Source organism: Daphnia magna, linkage group LG4, assembly GCF_020631705.1.
Source record: "Daphnia magna isolate NIES linkage group LG4, ASM2063170v1.1, whole genome shotgun sequence".
Lineage (NCBI taxonomy): Eukaryota > Metazoa > Arthropoda > Branchiopoda > Diplostraca > Daphniidae > Daphnia > Daphnia magna.
In genome coordinates, this window is record NC_059185.1 from 13,169,462 (window position 1) to 13,188,518 (window position 19,057).

The 19,057-nt window shown below is 39.8% G+C and overlaps 5 protein-coding genes across 18 annotated transcripts; 4 read left to right on the forward strand and 1 right to left on the reverse strand.

The window, feature by feature from the left end:
• The first annotated feature begins 284 nt into the window (after positions 1-284).
• Positions 285-3,355, forward strand: LOC116920255 (4-aminobutyrate aminotransferase, mitochondrial). Its single transcript, XM_032926411.2, has 10 exons — positions 285-1,201; positions 1,316-1,488; positions 1,551-1,650; positions 1,726-1,897; positions 1,967-2,079; positions 2,154-2,351; positions 2,430-2,587; positions 2,683-2,804; positions 2,872-3,018; positions 3,085-3,355. The coding sequence occupies exons 1-10, from the start codon at positions 1,016-1,018 to the stop codon at positions 3,207-3,209; spliced, it is 1,494 nt and encodes a 497-aa protein (XP_032782302.1). The 5' UTR covers positions 285-1,015; the 3' UTR covers positions 3,210-3,355.
• Positions 3,356-3,908: 553 nt separating this feature from the next.
• On the forward strand, positions 3,909-10,750 carry LOC116934366 (aquaporin-9). Of its 11 annotated transcripts, none has more exons than XM_045172850.1 (10): positions 3,909-4,162; positions 4,221-4,304; positions 4,376-4,500; positions 8,503-8,652; positions 8,747-8,873; positions 8,993-9,130; positions 9,211-9,347; positions 9,449-9,604; positions 9,686-9,747; positions 9,807-10,750. In XM_045172850.1, exons 3-10 carry the CDS (start codon positions 4,414-4,416, stop codon positions 10,066-10,068), a joined length of 1,119 nt encoding a protein of 372 aa, XP_045028785.1. In that variant the 5' UTR covers positions 3,909-4,162; positions 4,221-4,304; positions 4,376-4,413; the 3' UTR covers positions 10,069-10,750. The 11 variants fall into 11 exon arrangements, with proteins under 11 accessions (XP_045028785.1, XP_045028787.1, XP_045028784.1 ...); XM_045172852.1 differs by having other exon boundaries at positions 3,909-4,155; positions 4,209-4,310; XM_045172849.1 differs by having other exon boundaries at positions 3,909-4,155; positions 4,209-4,304.
• A 121-nt stretch (positions 10,751-10,871) lies between these two features.
• Positions 10,872-17,686, forward strand: LOC116920307 (failed axon connections homolog). 4 transcript variants are annotated; one of them, XM_032926508.2, is made up of 10 exons: positions 10,872-10,992; positions 11,279-11,396; positions 15,704-15,884; positions 15,965-16,097; positions 16,156-16,352; positions 16,422-16,630; positions 16,699-16,815; positions 16,882-17,031; positions 17,154-17,292; positions 17,375-17,528. In XM_032926508.2, the coding sequence occupies exons 3-8, from the start codon at positions 15,745-15,747 to the stop codon at positions 16,971-16,973; spliced, it is 888 nt and encodes a 295-aa protein (XP_032782399.2). In that variant the 5' UTR covers positions 10,872-10,992; positions 11,279-11,396; positions 15,704-15,744; the 3' UTR covers positions 16,974-17,031; positions 17,154-17,292; positions 17,375-17,528. The 4 variants fall into 4 exon arrangements, with proteins under 4 accessions (XP_032782399.2, XP_032782396.2, XP_032782395.2 ...); XM_032926505.2 differs by lacking the exons at positions 10,872-10,992; positions 11,279-11,396 and adding an exon at positions 15,476-15,527 and having other exon boundaries at positions 17,088-17,292; XM_032926504.2 differs by lacking the exons at positions 10,872-10,992; positions 11,279-11,396 and adding an exon at positions 15,476-15,527.
• On the reverse strand, positions 11,613-14,957 carry LOC116934367. Its single transcript, XM_045172658.1, has 8 exons — positions 14,778-14,957; positions 14,594-14,707; positions 14,299-14,521; positions 13,753-14,234; positions 12,755-12,877; positions 12,590-12,685; positions 12,281-12,512; positions 11,613-12,216 (listed from the first exon to the last, which is right to left on the reverse strand). The coding sequence occupies exons 1-8, from the start codon at positions 14,895-14,897 to the stop codon at positions 11,732-11,734; spliced, it is 1,875 nt and encodes a 624-aa protein (XP_045028593.1). The 5' UTR covers positions 14,898-14,957; the 3' UTR covers positions 11,613-11,731.
• LOC123466278 lies at positions 17,514-18,752 on the forward strand. Its single transcript, XM_045172858.1, has 4 exons — positions 17,514-17,907; positions 17,972-18,198; positions 18,266-18,326; positions 18,412-18,752. Exons 1-4 carry the CDS (start codon positions 17,530-17,532, stop codon positions 18,532-18,534), a joined length of 789 nt encoding a protein of 262 aa, XP_045028793.1. The 5' UTR covers positions 17,514-17,529; the 3' UTR covers positions 18,535-18,752.
• Positions 18,753-19,057: the final 305 nt, after the last annotated feature.

The following is a 19,057-nucleotide window of genomic DNA, read 5'->3' on the forward strand; positions in this document are numbered from 1 at the left end:
CAGATAAATTCATCTCTACAGTGCAGAAAATCAAAATAGATTTAAGCCTGACTAATGTTTAACAATTAATGAAGCATTATTCCCCTATGTTTGGTCACCCACCATTGGCTAAGGAAGCAAACCAATTTCCTTTAGTTAAATCCAAAGAAAAACCTCGCTTGCTCCAACAATCAACCAACATGATGTTGGATTGGATCATCAGAGAAAAAGCACAGGTACTTTTCTCTTTTCTACAAAAAAAGATGATTCCATGATCTGTATTTAATCAGATATTAAATTAGCTTTTGAAGGAATTGCTATAGAAACAATGGATTTTGTGAAACCATAAATGTTACAGAGCCAACTAAGCTGTGTTGACATATTAAACATTTATAATTATCTTATGTCCGTAGGGAGAAGAGTTGGTGAGATGTATGTAAATAGACGACAATATTGACAGCTAGACTGAATTTATCTGTTTTGAATCGGTAGCCCCACCGCCACTCCGTACTCTCCAATGCAAACAATGGAATTGACGAACTTTGCCTTGTTTTCGTTTTTTTCTTTTAACTTCTCAGATTTCGAAAACATTGGTACCGCCCAATTATTTGTATTGTAAGACCCATTTCGACACGGACCAGTTCCTATATAGCTTATGTAATCTAGAACCTCCAACGTGATTTAGAATAGGTGAGCAAATCTCCCTTCATCCTTAGGTGCTTTTTTTTATCTGTCAGTGTAGGTTGAACTTTGATGCCAAGATTTTTTGACGTACAGGAACAAAACAACTAAAGATACTTGTAAACAAACACGACTATCAAGAACTAAGCTTTCTGTGCTTCGTAGCTAGGTTAAATCAATAACAATCCCTCTCGGATATCTCCTTATTGGTTCGACCATTATCTCAAAAACGGATACAAAACTGTATTAATATGGGGCAAGTTGCGACAGTTGACCAAGTATTGCGCATTTGTACACGCAAGTTTAAAGTCTTATTCCTTTGACAAGTCGACTTACATCGCCTAGCAACAACACAATGTGGCGGAAAATTTTGAATTCTTTTAATTCGGTTAAATGCTCTGCGCACAATCCGAGTCTATTGGCAAACAATGTCAAATATTTGTCATCGTTTGTTTCTGGAGAACCGACAGGGCCTCTCGTTAAAACAGCAATTCCAGGTCCTCGATCTCTGGCCATGCTGTCAGAAATGAAAAAAATTCAAGTCAGTTGGCATTTTCCTTTTTTTTTAAATTAAAATTCCACTATTTGTTAATCTAAAAGTTCAAATTGCCTAGTCTTTCAACAAACATTTAAATTGCCATATTTATATCCGCAGATATCGGACGCAGTGCAATTGTTTGCTGATTATTCAAAGAGCATAGGCAACTATTTATACGACGTCGATGGAAATATTCTGCTGGACGTCTATACTCAAATTTCTTCTATTCCGTTGGGTTACAACCACCCTGAATTGTTAGATGTCCTGCAAGATAAGGAAAACATCCGAACGTAACTTGATTGTTCTTTTCCACGTCGGTGCACGGCAATGTTTAAACTTGTATTTCTCAAAGATTCATCAACCGACCTGCCCTCGGTGTGTTTCCTGGTGAAAATTATCCTCAGCGAGTCCAGAATTCTCTGTTACGTATTGCCCCCAAAGGCCATACAGAGGTTAGTTGTGATTTCCGTAATTATTGTTAATTTCCGACCTATTGCACGTATAAAAACATAAATAATAAAATAAAGGTAACGACGATGGCGTGTGGTTCGTGCTCAAACGAAAATGCGTACAAAGCAATTTTCGTTTGGTATCGCAGGAAGCAGAGGGGAGATAACTCTTACACCCCCGAGGAGGAGACGAGTTGCATAATGAATCAATTACCCGGAGTTTCCGACTTGACCCTATTGTCTTTCAAAGGTATTTATAATTAAACACGTTACAACGTTGAATCCATACGAAATGAACGCTCTTGCTCAATCACGAAAGGCGCTTTCCATGGAAGAACATTCGGTACGTTGATCACGACTCATACCAAGCCAGTCCACAAACTGGACATCCCTACAAAGGACTGGCCAATTGGTACCTTCCCTCGCTACAAGGTTAATTTTACAATTTCAATTTGTTTCATTCTTTAACCGTTACCTACAGTTTACTCGTTGTATTGTAATTGCAGTATCCCCTAGAAGAGTTTGTGCGCGAGAATGAGGAAGAAGATCGTCGCTGTTTGGCGGAAGTTGAAGAGCTTTTTGATCGCTACAACAAACGTGGTAAAACAGTCGCTGGAGTTGTCATCGAGCCGATCCAATCTGAAGGCGGAGATCATCACGCGTCACCAGCCTTTTTCCAAGAGCTGCAACGAATTGCCAAGAAGGTATATTATCATTGTCTTGAATTGCGTGTGACTCTGGCTCCATGGAAAATTATTGTTTACCTTGTTCTCCCTCCACAGAATGGAGCAGCGCTACTCATTGACGAAGTACAAACGGGCGGAGGTACAACGGGCGAATTTTGGTGCCACGACCATTTCAAATTGGATCACCCTGTCGATATTGTGACGTATTCAAAGAAGATGCTCATTGGTGGATACTTTTCGCTTCCCGAATTCAGGTTAGTTTTTCCCCCTATTATACTGAATTTTGATTTTCCTAGAAAACAAATTGTGGGTTATTCATTGTCTGTTTTGCGATTGTTATAAAATGCAGACCTCGCGAAGGATATAGGATTTTCAACACGTGGATGGGAGAGCCATCGAAAGTCATCCTGTTGGAAAAGGTTGTTGAAATCATTAAACGTGACAAGCTGATTGAGAACGTCAGAGTTACTGGTTCGTCTTTGTTTTCTGTTTGATGGGGCGGCAATATTTAAACCTATTTGTTAACAATGAAAAATAGGTGACTTGTTACTGAATGGACTCAAGGATTTCGGAAATCGGTATCCAAATGTCGTGAAAAATGTAAGGGGGCGTGGAACTTTCTGCGCTTTTGACTGCGTTTCCATGGCGAAACGCGACCAGCTGGTCGAACAGTTGAAGGTCGAGGGTATGAATCGATTCTTCTTCTCATCTTCTTGCTGTTTGACTAATGAGGAATTCATCAACTTTGTAGGGGTCCAGTCTGGTGGCGCTGGTCCTGTTGCTGTTCGTTTGCGTCCGTCGCTGGTATTCCAACCTCATCATGCATCCATTTTCCTCGACAGTCTAGAAAAAGCCTTGAAAAAGATGGACAACTAAAATTAAAGCTTTGTCGAAAAAGATGGTTGTACTTTGTTTTGAGGAAACTTCAATTCGTCCAATTAACTTCCAAATGTTGAATAATCCCATCAATGAAAAATTTACAGTTGTGTCTTAGACTACCACAATACACATGTTTTGATGCAGCGACGTAAAATTCAATGAACTTTTCAGACTAATCATCAAAAACATGGAAAAGCAATGCCTTATGAGCAAAAGTACTTTGGCTTTCTGACTGTAAGTTTGGAGGATTTTTTTTATTTTTGTTTGACATTGGTTGGAAATGTAAAAAAAGGAATTGAGTTGATCTCTAACGATGGGTTTCTTAGTTTCATCGGAACACACCCGTCCCTTCCAGTGGGGTAGGAAGAGTGGAAACTTAACGGCCGCCTTGCTGCAGCCAGATTTCGAGACAAAGATGGGGGAAGTGTGACAGCGTTGCCATCGAGTCACCACATTTTTTAATGGAAGCATCTTGCAAATTGCAAGAGGAAGGAAATTTGTTGTTGTAGTGTACTTAAAAATGTGTTGTATGTGATTCGTTTCTGCAATCTCCAAAATCTCGATTACATTCTTTTCCTCAACTTCTTTAGCAGGCGTGAGGCTGGCACCGCTTCCACTCTGAGCTCAAATGGCGTTTCCCGCCTAATACAATTTCAATGACACAATGGTTGAAAGGTAATGAGGTCTGCTGCTACGCATGGCGGATTTGATCTCATTGCCCGATTTCCCACGATGGGCTGTGAAAACTTATCATTTCGGATCATATGTTTAGCTCTCCTATTCTTTTCATAGTAACTCTGCTAATCGACGAAAATAAAACGAGGAGATGGATCATTTGTTCAGAGTTCAGTCGCCCTCTGTACATTCTTATTAATAATCGGAGGTATGCATCGGAGGGGTGTGGACACCGAGTGAACTGTGGGTCAAGGAACTAATGAGTGAGGTAGTCGGTATGGTTTTTTGTCTAAACATAAGTCATGTTTAACTCTAATTCAGTTTTTTGCCTAGGAAACTATATATCCATGCAGTGTTTGAGGAGCAGCTACAATTTTCGATTTTGCTGAACTTGGAGACCACATCTTGTTCTTCTTCGTAATAGTAACCACATGTTTTGCCTATTGAAAAGGTGTGGTATTGAGTAGTTTTATTGTTTTCTTTACTAGGTAGCTGGGCTGGAATAACAAACGAAACACAACAAGGAATGCATCCCATTTTTTCTCTGTCATGTGTTTCTTCCAGGGAAAGGATTCTAGAAGAAAAAATTGGAGGTGATAAGTCAAGTGCCTGGGTAAGTCCACATCTTTCCCATTGCTATTTTCTATAGCTGCATCATCATATTCCTGTAATTCTCCTCTTAGTTTTCTTTTGGACCATGGTTAATGGAATGTAGAAATTAATTCATAAAGATGTTGGGCAATGTGCCATTTAGGTGTTTTTCTGCTGTCTGATTTCTCATGTACAGTCAGTCCAATTTTTACACCACATTGACGTTTAGAAGGCGCAAGGTGTAAACATTCATTTGGCTTTGTTAAAGCTTTTGATTGTGTGCTCTTGTGCAGAGCAAATGAGGGTTTACTAATTCATCGGTACTTTTTTCCAATCAGCCTCAGTTTTGCTTCTTGTAATAACTCCAGTTTGGATTAATTTCATTTAGTCACTTTTGAACTGGGAACAACAAGGTAGAAGCAGTTTTTGAGTTACTGATTTCCTAAGTGATCTTGCCTGTTTCTTACCTCAGTGGAACTAGTTAGTTGGGGTGAGAGTTCAATGAATGATTGTCTGAAGTAGATGTAATTGTACATCTACTCTAGACAACACCAAAATTCATGGGTACTATAATGTCAATTCGTAACAAACAGGAAAATAAAATTGGTTATGGCATAATTTTTTCCAAAATATAGGAGGGATATTTTTGAAGGGACTACCATTCTCTATTAAGCCTTTTCCAAACGTTTTGGTTGACACACGGACGGGTCAACATTGGGTTGGTTGGTGTATCAAGACTATCAACTACGAAGTGGAACCTTCTCGAAAGATTGAACGTTTTTCTAAAACCAGGGAAGACTGTGCGGATCCCGATATTACGCCAGAATCGCTTATGTCAGTGTTTGTCTGGCGGTCAGCCGATTGACTTTGCATTTCTAGTGGACAGTGTTAATCCCGTATTCAACGCCACTCCAAGCATCGTCAATAGCATTGGATATTCAAGCAATGCGATTGCAAAGACAATGCGGGCCAATCCGCCATGCGAATAATTTTGTATTATATGTAATCAATCGGAGTTGTTCCGCATAACGCGTTATTTACCAAATTTACCACAAGGATGCTTCAAGTTTTTATTTATCAATTCAGCGCATTGAGTAGACTACAGGTATCTGTAATGTGGTTTGCGGCAATCGATCGGAACAACATTCACCACGAATGAAAACATCGTTGACTTGTCGTGCCGTTTATTTAAAAGTGGAATCGGGCCTTTAAATCTTCAACATGTTAGAATATCATGTAAAATTCAGGTGCCCTGTGAATTTTCAATTGTCGTGCCATTTCTCTCGCTGTGACGAAGTCATTTCCGCCATCTGCTTAGGGAATGGCCATTGTCAAGTCACGCACTAGCTTGTAGTCTGTTTTTTAAATAATTGCTTTCTCATGACTTTAATAGCAGAGGAGCAAAGGAGTTCAGAAATAGCTTTACAGATGTGGTCCACGTGATGTCCGTACATCAAGGGGAATCGATTCGTCCCAGATCTATAACTAAGTTGTCGTCGTCAGTGCAGAATCCAGTAAATTTTTCATACGACAGCACGAGTGGTATGGTTGGCCATTGTATGAAACTGCTACGACGTCGATATCTTTTGCGGTAGATCTCCACACGTTTTAGAATGCATCTAATTCTACGTGCGTTACCGCTAGGGAATCGGCTTCTTGTCAATCAAGGTGTTTTTTTGTTTGTTTTTTTTGTTTGTTTTTTTTGTTTGTTTTTTTGGCCAATCGGGGTTGAAATTTCGGGCAGGTTTTGGGTGGCGTCTGAATTTTCTCCCCGAATCCCGTCGGGTTTTAATTTGGCTGCCTAATCGGGGTGCGCAAACCGATCCAATCTTCCCTTTTTCGGGGCGGGGCAATGTGCCGATTACATTCAATCGGGTTCGATCCCTGCCTAATTACCTGTTAAATTGGTCATCATCGATAAATGTTTTTTTTATTTTACGCGTTCACTCGATAAAGAAAATTTTTTTTTCTATATAGGATAATGATTAAGTCGTATTTCTTTACTGAGTGGACTTACAGTGGTTAACCGTCCTAATGATCTTAGTTGCTATTAACGTCCTTGGTTTCCCCTCCGTTAGAGAAACGTGACTAGAAGTCGAAATGCGCGTGCAAGTGTTAATTGCAAAGTCACCAATGCTAATCACGTCTTATCGATTTTTGGCTTCGAATATTAACGAATTTTTTGGAACGTAGCCCCGATTCATTATGTCGTTTTGTTTGCGCAAATATCGTCAGTAAAAATGAACTTGAATGAACGCGTTCGAGATTGTAATCTCTGTTAGTTGGATAGAAACGCGCAAGGCCAAACAAAGGTCGTGGCCTTCCTCTTTTCGTTCGTTTGGGAGACAAGTCACGGGACTACGTGAATGTCGTCAGAAGCATTTCGCGTTCATACTTTATTAAACATGACCTAAATACGAAAAACAATCTTTTTGAATATGTTCATTTCTCCCTCATTTTGTTTATTAGGTAGACATCAAATCCAATTATTATCAATTTCAGTGTCAATATGCAATCGAGTTCTTTTAGCCACACTTCCTAGTTCGTAGCTCTACGTTCATATCAACGTAACGAACTCGAAACTCGTTGAAATAAAAAATTCCTTTTGAAAGGCGCGACGTAAGGGCATCGCACAATGTGTTTGCATCATTGGGTGATGTTCTCTACGACCTTTTGTCCTCCCTCTATACGCACACGGGATGAACGCCCTTCAGTTTTTAATGGCGATCGGCTGCGCCTTTGGCTGCTTAACTAAGTCCTTAAAAACAAACAAAACAAAACTGCATGAACGGTGCGTCTCTTTTGCGTTTACTAACCAACTTGACAAACGGCCGTTTGGACCTGTTACATATACATGCGGCATCTTGTTGATGACTCGTTAAGGTTTATTGTCGTGTCCACGCAGGCCGCATTGTATTTGATGTTTTTGTCTTATGATTTCATTGTTTTTAGCTGTTGAATATAATTGGGTACGGGCCGTTACGGGTAAGACATACCAACAACTTGTTTTGTGGTTAGATTTGATGTCTGTTGATCGCAGATTGTTGACATTATGTGTGTTACGTATTACAACGTTTGAGGACTTTGTTGACGCAATAGCTTTTAAAAAAAAAGAGAGAGACACTGGCGTTTAGATTCGCGTTTCAATGATCACTTGTATTCACTTGTATTGTTTGTCTTAGTTTATTAATCAAATGCGTCAATGAATCAGTCGTCCTTTGGTCATGCCAAACGATGGAAACAAATGAAAATGGACGTACACGATGGGAATACATTCTGCTCCCTTTTCAACCGTATACGAGACCACCTGCGGAATAAACAACAACACGCTCGTCCGTACGTGAGGGGAAGCAAAGCCAATGTCCATCAAATCCGTTTTGTTATTCCTGGCGAGCTGCAGCGCCGCCTGCAACAACAGCACAAACACAGTTTCTCTCCTTAATTGAGGAGCGGGTGAAAGTAGGAAGCGGTCGCTTTATCGTAGGTTACGAATGGATTGTCGTCATCGGCGGGGCCTTCTCTTGACAACAACATTTGATCAGTAGTCGTCGTGTGTGCCAAGTCACGTTGATGTGGAATCCACACGTTCATTAATGGCCGTGATGAATGCAGCGCAGCTCATTTCCCTTTTGTTGTGACCAGATTTTCCACCGGCGCGCGTTTTATTGATTTTCGATTGGCTAACGGCACGTATTATTGACCACAGCATTGCCAAGGCCGTTCACGTTCGTTTGCCTTATTAATAAGGAGATGACCGACTGCTTTCGTACAGATTCCGAGGAGAACTCCAAACATTCGGTCCTACAACATTTTCATCGCGTCTGGCTCACTCTGGTTCGGCTGCCATTCCACCTTTGCCTTCTGTTGCTCATAGTTAAATCTTAAATGTAAGCATGCCATCAAATGACTTTGCTACGGGGCTAGTAGTTTTTTTTTTTTCTACATTCACCAATTATTATTAGGATTTTGTTGTTTATGAAATTAACGTTTCTTTTATTCTCCTTGTTGCATGTTGTCTGCAAAGAAGAAGAACAACCAACATCGACTACGAATTCGACTATTGGCGCGTAAAATGGCGAACAACCAACGAGACGACAAATTGCCTTCTAATTGCAATATGCCCAGTCTGGCTCGGGCGGTTTTGGCGGAGTTTGTTGGCACCTTCATTCTTGTCGTGAGTATTTTTTGCGTGTGGCCGTATATATCGTAGGTCATCGACAACAACTCAATAAAACCCGAATCCTTTTCATTTTGATGACTGCGTGAAGGCTATCGGCAGTGGCAGCGTAGCTCAATCGCAATTGACGAACGGCAAAAAAGGCGACTACTTCACCATCAATTGGGGGTGGGCTTTGGGATGCTCGTTGGGAATCCTCGTTTCGGGCAAAGCATCAGGTACGTGTTCACGCAATGGAATTATTGTTTAGTTTTTCCTACTGCGGATTGATTTCTATTCAAAGTGTTGAGTCAAATGGGCAGCAATCAATTCAATTAGTGTTTACTTTTTGAATTAGGTGGTCACTTGAATCCGGCCGTGACGATGGCCCTGGCCGTAGCCAAGGATTTCTCCTGGAAGAGGCTACCTGCGTATTGGTTAGCGCAGTACTCTGGAGCTCTGGTCGCCTCTGGCGCTGTTCTAGGCATTTACTACGGTACGTTGTAATTACATAAGGGTGACATGGAATCGTAAGAATTGAACCTGACTGGCGTTGAATTGTTCGTAACACTGCAGAAGCCATAGCTGTTAGAAAGGTTGACGGTGAGTTTCGAATTAATTCCAATTCATCGGAACCGGAGCCCGGCTCGGCAGCCATTTTCGCCAATTATCCGACCCCTTATTCGTCTGTTCTTACCGGCTTAATGGAAGAGGTATTCTTATTCGCAGGCATAGCAGTAGAATTTACACATTGGAAATGGTCTGTTCTTAAGAAGAGTCGCTTATTTTTTTCTTTTCTTTTCTCCGAAAACAGATTTTATCGACCATGATCTTCATGCTGATCATTTGCGTCGTGACCAATTCGAGATATTCCAAAGTGCCGAATTTCTTGCAACCGCTCTACATTGGATTCACGTTGCTGGCCATCGGCGTGGCCTACGGATCCAACGGAGGCTACGCTCTTAACCCGGTACCGTAGCGTGCAGTCAGCGTGATGAAATTCATTGAATCATTCCTTTTTTTATATTCGTTTATTATATTTGAACAACAGGCTCGTGATTTGGCTCCCAGGCTAGTCACGTATTTCGGAGGATGGGGACCGCGCGTATTTAGGTAACTTTAATCTCTTAGTATTGTCTGGATCGCATCTTTCTAACTGAGATAATGTACAGCTTCCGCAGCTACAATTGGTTCTGGATTTTCCTGGTCGGGCCACATGTGGGAGCTCTTCTCGGCGTCGGCATTTTCCATGCCGTTTTCTTGCGATTGGAGCAAACAGCGGTCGCAGCAGATGGAACGGATTCGCAGCTACCAATGGTGGACTACGAATATGCAATGGCCAACGTACCCGATAACAAATCAAGCGTCATCAAGGTGACGAGAAGGCAAAGCCACGAAGAATATGTTGGATGCAGCATTGTCACGCCGATGTGATACCAACATGACTTTCTCGTTGCGCCCACAAGATATGCAGAACCTTAGTATTTTCTTAGGTAAAAGCTGATGGAACAAACAACTCTAGACCGTCATTATAGTTTGTGTGTAGATTGACACCGAGCGATTTTCTATATTCAAAAGATTTCTGTTTGTACGCCCCGTCATGCGTGCCACCTTTTTTTGAGTTTTTGAGAAAGAAAAGCTTAGGATTTGTGGCAGCTGTGCCGTCTCAGTGCGGCGTCGGAATTCGTCCTCACAGAATCGGGATTTGATGTAGAGCCATCATGGACAAGTATTTCTATTTCATTATCAGCTCCTGCATGTTAATTCCCTAATATTTAATATGATTCAGTGATATTCATTGGATTCTTGCTCGTTAAATCATGTGCTACTTGATCTATCATTAACCTTGCATGTGTGAGCCAATTCAGTATCAAAATACTTATGATGCGTATCGAATGAGACTCGTTCTCTTCAGTACGTGTTGCAGTTGTATTATCCAAAGTTGCCAATTCGTGATTTGAAGGTGCCACGTACTAATAATGAGTAATGAACTATTGACTGACATGTAGATGGAAACAACTCCAATTTCAACAAACAATTTACATTTCTCTTTCATGTTTAAAATGCGTACATCATGAATAAAGATAGTAAAAGTAATAAAAGTTTATTGGGTTGACAAGTGTCATCAAGATTTGATTCTTGGTTGTGTGAAACTGTTGCATAATGTGCTAACACCTTAACACCTGGCCATGAGATGGCGCGTACATATTTTACGCGCCAGGTTTTTCCTTTGTTTGGGTTTTTTTTTTTTTTATCACTACCTAGTCGTTTGCAAGTTGACACGTTATTTTCAAGCATGTGACGTGCGAAAATTGCGTTGAAATCTTTTTGTCGAAAAAAGTGGCAGTATTTCTTTAGGTATTCTAATCTTTTAAGCTAATTAAGAAGGAAGACTAAGATTTAGACGATGCTTTAATCAAGTTATAGCTCAAGTAAACTAAATTCTTATGAATAGATGATTCATCATAGCCAACGTGTCGAGTTTTTCACTAAATGACATGTGTGGCTAGTAGAAACTAAATATATTTGTTATTGGCAATATGCTTTTGAAGTTGACTTGCTTATTATACTTTTTGTTTTCTAATTTGTAGAAAGTGGTTGCTCGAGTTGTAAACCACATTCTCATGTTATTTTACTTTTACAGGCAACGGGCTTAGATAGCAGATTTATACATTTCAGTGCATCACTTTCTATTTTTATTATCAACCAGATAATGAAATGAGAGTAACCTCTGACCTTATTGGCTTTCGTCCAATTTCAAGGTAAGTCTGCATAGATACTTTCCTCTTGCAAATTAAAGATTAGAGAGACCAACTTGATTTTAAGGCTTGGCAAAGTTTGCTTTGGTATTTTTTGTCAGGTATTCCTTTTGTCTAATCGAACCTTACCTATGACAAGAACTCTTAACCTTAGTTGAACTTAATCAAAGCATTTTTATGTCACCTTTTTTTCCTTTACTGACATTCATTTTTTGCTAGTTTCCATTGGAATGAATTGTATTATTCAATTGACTGATAGGCATTGGTATTGGGTGTTATCAATAGAATGCAGATCCCCTAAGAGATCTGCTTTGCAATTGTCAGCAACAAGCTTGGTTTCACAACATATAAAGGTACTGCGTAATATCTTCCTCCAATAGGAAACCGTTAAATTGGGTGTACGTGTCTGTCATCAAAGATGCAGCTTGCGACATGCCGTAAATTTGAACCGAAATTTGATCGCCTTTGATTAACTCAAGTGTCGATTGAAATGAAAACGATTCGTTTTCATAGTAGTCGCTGACATTGTCAGCCATTGCAAAGGCCATTGCTTCATTGTTTTTATACAGGCCGATTTGAAAGAAAAGTCTAGTCGTAATATATGTTCCGGGAAAGGCTGCCATTCCACTGACGGTAAAATAATATTTCCCCGTTACGGGTGCCGTGAAAACTCCTGAATTTTTGTCGTAAGCCGCACCCACATTGAGCTGTACAATGTCGAACGGGATTGGCGTTCTTGTTTCATTAAAAATTTGATCCCTGAGCACAAAGAAATACGCTGGCGATGACTTGACATCGACGTGGCCAATCCACGTCTGATAACCTGTAGGCGAATGGAATTCAGACTTTTTGTTCTAATTTCTAGGATAATGAAAGTTTAATGTTACCTGTATCGCTTGTTGCATTTGAAAAGTCACAGTAGACGCTCTCCACTGATTTCATTCCCATGACCGAGTATAGTCCGTTCAAGGTGTGACCAATTTCACTTAGGTCCTCACACGACGTTGGCATTTGGTTGATGGCGTTAGTCGATGGCTCGTTGCTGATGCCATTGGCTCGATTTAAAACTCTTGTTTTCCGCATTTCATTCAACCGGGCGATTTCTTCCATCAAAATCTTCTGCAGGAAGGAAATTTTAAAAATTCAATGAGCAAAAGTGATTGGGAAATGGAGATAAGATTAGCAGAAAAACTTGCATTTTGATTTTCCACGCGCTCCAATCGAACCACTTGAGCCGCTAATTGAGCTTCCATGCGGCTGTTCTTTTCCTCCAGAATTTCGCGCATTTTATCCTTAATTCAAACAGGAGAAACAGGCCATTAATGGATTATTCAAATAATTAAAAACGAAACTGTACTCACAAAGCCATCCTGCAGTTGCAGCAATTGTTCTTCCACAGTTGAAGCATTAATGGAACAACAGCAAGAAGCCAGCAAAACAATCAAACAAATAACAACGTCCATCTTAATAAATTGAACCATTTCCTAATAAGTCCCAATTGTTTTTGTTTTTTTTATTGTTCGATTGTTACTTAGCCACGGATGCACCGCTCTCTTTATAGAACCCAAACGATTCGCGTTTATTGTACCTAGTGTGGTTTTTTTTTCATAGAGATATTCGATGATTACCGTAAACACTCGGATGACGAAATTCGGTAAACCCACTTGGCATCGTGATAGAACCTAACGGCGTCTAAACTCAAAAGCTAGCGACGAGGGGAAATAAATGATTACGTAAAAGATAGAAGGTTAAAACCCATGAGTAATAACAAACAAACAAGTAGTGAATCCGCAAAGATTATTTTGAAACTGGTTACGTTTATACGATCAGCGATCTTCCGGTTCTGAGATCTCTTATGGCTCTTTAACTTTGCTAAAATTGTAAACCACATTCTCATGTTATTTGACTTTTACAGGTAACAATATTGAATAGCAGATTGATGATTTTTTGGTGCATTGCCTTCTATTTTTATTATCAACCAGATAATGAAATGAGAGTAATCTCTGAAATTGTTGTCCTTCGTCAAATTTCAAAGTAATTTGGAAAGGATACTTTCCTCTTGCAAATCAAAGATTAGAGAGACCAACTTTGTTTTTCGAAGACTCGACAAAGTCTGTTTTGATATATTTTGTCAGGTATTTGTTTTGTTAAACCTTACCTTACCTCTTAACCTTGTTTAAACTTAATCAAACTAGTTGTATGTCATGCTTCATTCGATCAGACATTCATTTTTTGCTAGTTTATTAGATTGGATGTTGTATTCAATCGACTGATTGGCCTTGGTTTTCGGTTTGATAACATAGAATGCAGATACCCTGAGAGATCTGCTGTCCAATTATTTGCATACAAGTTGGTTTCACAACATATGAAGGAACTGCGTAATATCTTCTTCCAATAGGAAACCGTTAAATTGGGTAAACATTCCTGCCCTCAAAGACACATAAGGCGACAGACCTTGAATTCGAACAGAAATTTGATCGCCTTTGGTTAATTCGAGTGTTAACTGAAGTGAAAATGTTTCGTATTGAAAGCCGACTTCGACTTCGTCAGCCAGTGCAAAGGCCATTGCTTCATCGTTTTTATATAGGCCGACTTGAATGTGATATCTAGACGAGACAATTGATCCGGGAAAGTATCCCAATCCACTGACGGTAAAAAAATATTTCCCCGTTACGGGTGCCGTGAAAATTCCAGAATTTTTGTCGTAAGCCGCACCCACATTGAGCTCTTCAATGTCGAACAGGATTGGCGTTCCTAATTCTTCGAAATAGTCACTCCTGCGTACAAAGAAATACGTTGGTGTTGATTTGACATCGACGTGGCCAATCCATGTCTGAAAACCTGTAGGCGAATGGAATTCAGAGTTTTTTTTCTAATTTCTAGAATAATGAAAGTCTAATGTTACCTGAATCGTTTGTTGCATTTGAAAAGTCACAGTAAACGCTCTCCACTGATTTCATTCCCATGACCGAGTAAAGTCCGTTCAAGGTGTGACCAATTTCACTTAGGTCCTCACACGACGTTGGCATTTGGCTGATGGCGTTAGTCGATGGCTGGTTGCTGATGCCATTTAAAACTCTTGTTTTTCGCATTTCATTCAACTGGGCGATTTCTTCCATCAAAATCTTCTGCAGGAAGAGGGAAAATGCAATGAGCAAAAGTGATTGAGAAATCAAAATAAGATTAGCAGAAAAACTTGCATTTTGATTTTCCACGCGCTGCAATTGAATCACTTGAGATGTCAACTGAGCAACTTGAAGTTCCAATGCGTCCATTCGACTGCTCTTTTCCGCCAAACTTCCGCGCATTTCATTCTAAATTCGAACCGGAAAAACAGGCCATTAATAAATTATTCAAATGATTGAAAAAGAAATTGTTACTCACAAAGCTATCCTGCAGTTGCAGCAACTGTTCTTCCACGTTTGAAGCATTGATGGAACAACAGCAGGAAGCCAGCAAAACAAGACAACCGATAAAGACGTGCATCTTAATAAATCGAGCCATTCTCTAAATTCCCAATTGGTTTTTTATTTTTTTATTGTTCGATTGCTAGTTAGCCACGGACGCACCGCCCTTTTTATAAAACCCAAATAATTCGCGTTCTGTATCTACTGTGGGTTTTTTTAGAGACATTTTTATGATTACCATCAACACTCGGATGACGAAATATGGTAAACCCACTTGCCATTGTAATAGTAATAACTGCGTCAAAACTCAAAAGCTTACGACGAGGGGAAATAAATGTTTACATAAAAGATAGTAGGTTAAAACCCATGAATAATAAAAAAACAAACAATTAGTCAACTCGCAAAGAAGATGGTGAAACCCGTTACGTTTATTTGATGAGTGATGGACGTTTTCGTACACATTTGCGTTTCACACGATGTCCCTAGTCATCTGGCTCAGCTTTTATCTTATGATTTTTCTTTAATTATCCGCTTTTTTTGTTGTTTTGTTTTTTATTTAGTACAGTGAATGTTTTCTCGTCATTTCTGACTTTGCTTTTTACATTTTATGTCGATGTATCGTTGAACGAAACGTTGAATAGGATCGCTAGACAGGAGTCAACGGGATAAATGCGAAAAAAAAAAAGAACTATGGCATCACAAAGCAAAAGGGCATGGCAATCGAAGCGTGAGACATTCATTTCTATTGGTCTCTTAGTTTTGGACTTGGCATCGTATCTTGTCTGTTTAATATTGACTTAAATTGGGCGTTTATCTTTATGCCGACGTACCGCATACACTTACACATACACACACATACACATACACTGCAATCTGATTGATTTCATCGTGTTCTCTTTTCAGATTGTTTGCTCCGCCATTTTTGCCCGTGTAAGTCTGCCGGAATGCTGGAACAAGCCATCGAATCGTTGACTGCCATTTGGAAAAATGAACGTGGTCTGATTGTTGCAAGTGCAGGCGTGGCTGCAAGTCTTTACTTTTTGGCCAGCAAAATTTACGCCGTTCGCGAGAAATCTCAGCTGAGGTCTTAAAAATAATGCAAACAAAAAGTTTGCTAAAAAGAGTTGATTATATTCATTGCCAAATTCATTTGAAAATTTAAAGGAAGAAATGGAATTCAGCGCCGAAGGATGTGGTCATCCTGCACCAACTTCCCAGAGGCAAATTCACCCCAAGCATTTCACCATTCCCACTGAAATTGGAAACGTATCTACGCATGGCCGGCATCCGTTACGAGGTTCGTTCTTGCAACAAGTACGACTTTTCGTATTTAATGTCATCCAAACTTATATTAGAATGATTTTACTGAGCCAAAAAGTCTGGAAAATAAAACTCCTTGGATAACACTGAATGGAGAAGATGTTGCAGACTCGCAAATTTGTCTGGAACTTTTAGCCGACAAGTTCCAAAAGGACTTTAGTTGCCATTTGTCTCCTGAAGAGAAAGCGACGGCCAGAGCTTTTCAAATAATGGCCGAAGACCATTTCTATTGGTAAATTCTTTATTGCTAATGTATTTATTCAATCAAATAATATTACTTATTTTTACGTTTTACACAAAGGACGGGAGTTTTATGGCGATGGGTCTACACGAAAGGAAAGACCCTTCGCCAGATCCACGCCACTTTTGCTCCACCTTTAAGTTTGAAAATACCGCTAGTATGCAGACGAATGAAAAGTCAGGCAATTGGACAAGGATTGGGTCGTCACGCTGAAAAAGACGTGATAGAAATGGGAATAAAAGACCTGCGAGCCATGTCGCATTATTTAGGTATTGCATCATTGTGAATCTTTGATACAATTACGTTGCTACTAGTAAGGAATTGTTTGCAAATGAAGGGAATAAATCATATTTCATGGGTGAAGAACCTACCGAGTTGGACTGCGCAATGTTTGGAATGCTGGCGCAGTTGGTTTGGAACATGCCGGGATCTCCATTCGAACGTCTTCTGAACAGTATCTTTAATCATTAGTTTTAATATTTCAATTTTCAGATTTTGATTAATTTTAACAACGTCGTAGGTGAACTGCCGAATCTGAAACGCTTTTGCGAGAGGATGAAGGATCGATTCTGGTCAGATTGGGATCAATGCCTCTTGCCTGTCCCTCTCTGAACATTGACGTTCCGGAGGTCGTATTCGATGGACACCCGACGTTTGGAGAAGACGAGAGGTAATTCAATTTAGTTAGTTAGAAACCCATATATCTTATTAGAATTCATATTTTAGCGCTAATTTGCCCAACGAAATGTTACCGAATTTAGTAAAATACTGTATTGTTTCATTGGCGCACAGAATGTTTCGATCCGCTGCTTCTGATTACCTCAACAGATGGCGAACGTACCAATCGTCCTATGTGTCAAATTTGTTTTTTGAAAACTCGATTATGTTAGCATTCATTCACCCAAATATAACACACCTCCATAATTTTCAGGTGTGCCATTAATTTTCAAATCTATAATTAGCTTTAAAAAGTATATCAGTTAACATTTCTTTTCATATACCCATTACATAAGAACTGTGTTATGTAACTGTTGTGGATCTGGAGACTGTGATTGGCGGAACCGGAAACTCTAATCAAAAGCACAAATCAGTCTCGACTCCAATTTCGTCTAGTAGGCTTATGCTCAGTTTCAGTCATTTGTGAAAATATAACCCAAACTGAAATAACATGCAAACTCTTTGTAAAATTAGCTCCCATAACATCCATTCTCTAGGACTTAGCCTATTGCTAACAAGTGCTTTCGTCACACATTCAGCAAAGGCTTGTATTCCCACCATCGCAGAAGGAGGAAAGAACACAAGAGAAATGGAATCTACATCACAAATCAACTCTTCAAATGATCTGATTGATTCACTGTATCCCGGCACAGCTGTCACCCGTCTTCAAAATGTTCAGAAGAGAGTGAAATCCCTAACACCTGAGCAACTGAGTCAGGACTGGGAAACTGTTAGGCGCTCCATTCTTTGGGCTGGCGGTCTCAGAGATCTTCCAAATGTTAGACCTGGAAAAGGCTACACTGGACACTCTTTCAATGACTTCAATCATGTAGGACCAGTGCTCTGAACGATAGCTAAATTGATTTTCTAAATAACATGTGTTTTAATTATAGTGTGATCTGACCACAATGCGTGGAGATGAAGCTGACAACAACAATGAAGGCAGAGTTGCTGGTATTGCGTACAACAATCGTCTGGGAGAAGGCATCCGTATCGCTTCCATCGAAGAACTGGGACCCGGTGGCTCATGGAGCACTTGCATGATAGGGTGTAACAAGGAACCCCCTCAAGATGTAGCCCACATCCAGTTCAAATCGCGGATCGCTTTCAAACTCGTCTGGTACATTATTACTTACTTTACATACAAATATGTTTTATCACTCTATTTAAATTTCTATCTGATTTAGGACTCCACCAACTTTCAACACATTTGTATTAGTGGATGACAGTGGCTCTCTATTGAATTGGGTAAGCATGTCAAACAGCATGTCAAACAGCATGTCAACAAAAAACCTCTTCTTTTCTTCATTCTATGGATATGAAAATTCTACAGGGTACACCTACTGGTACACTGCCTCATTTTTCTGAAAGAAGACGCAACTTCGAGACAGTAGCTGGATCCAAGTACGCTGTCGAAGCAGAGCGAAAAGCGGCGGAGATGCAACGCCAGCAGTAAAGATTTCCCCTTTAGATTCTCTTCTTTTCCTCCATATAAGCAAAGAAGGTATTCCTAGTCTGCACTGTGCCCTAATTGTTCGACCATCTCTATAGGAACGACCTTCGTAAACTATGCTTTATTCTTCAAATGATATGCACTCATTTTTTAAACGTTCTGCTTTTGTCTTCTAAAACGTTTGAGCCATAAACTCTATATTATACAGACAGCTGTCACAATATGATGTTTATGTGTCTTAGAAGCTGAAAAAATGTGTAACTGCATACAAACATAAAAAGCTTATATAATCGATTAAGCATAAAACATAATGAAGTCAAGGCGGTAAAAGCGGAAGTACGACCCTTATTGGAGTAACAGACAAGCTACGTGTCCGTATAATTTGATGTTGCTGCACAACAGGTATGCTTCCTCCATTTCTCGTCGGTTAAATATATTCTTTTAATTTAAATGATTCCACGATAGCCTTTTATAAATCAATTCATAGATTTTTGATAAAATATCCCTACATATCATTAGGCCCGAT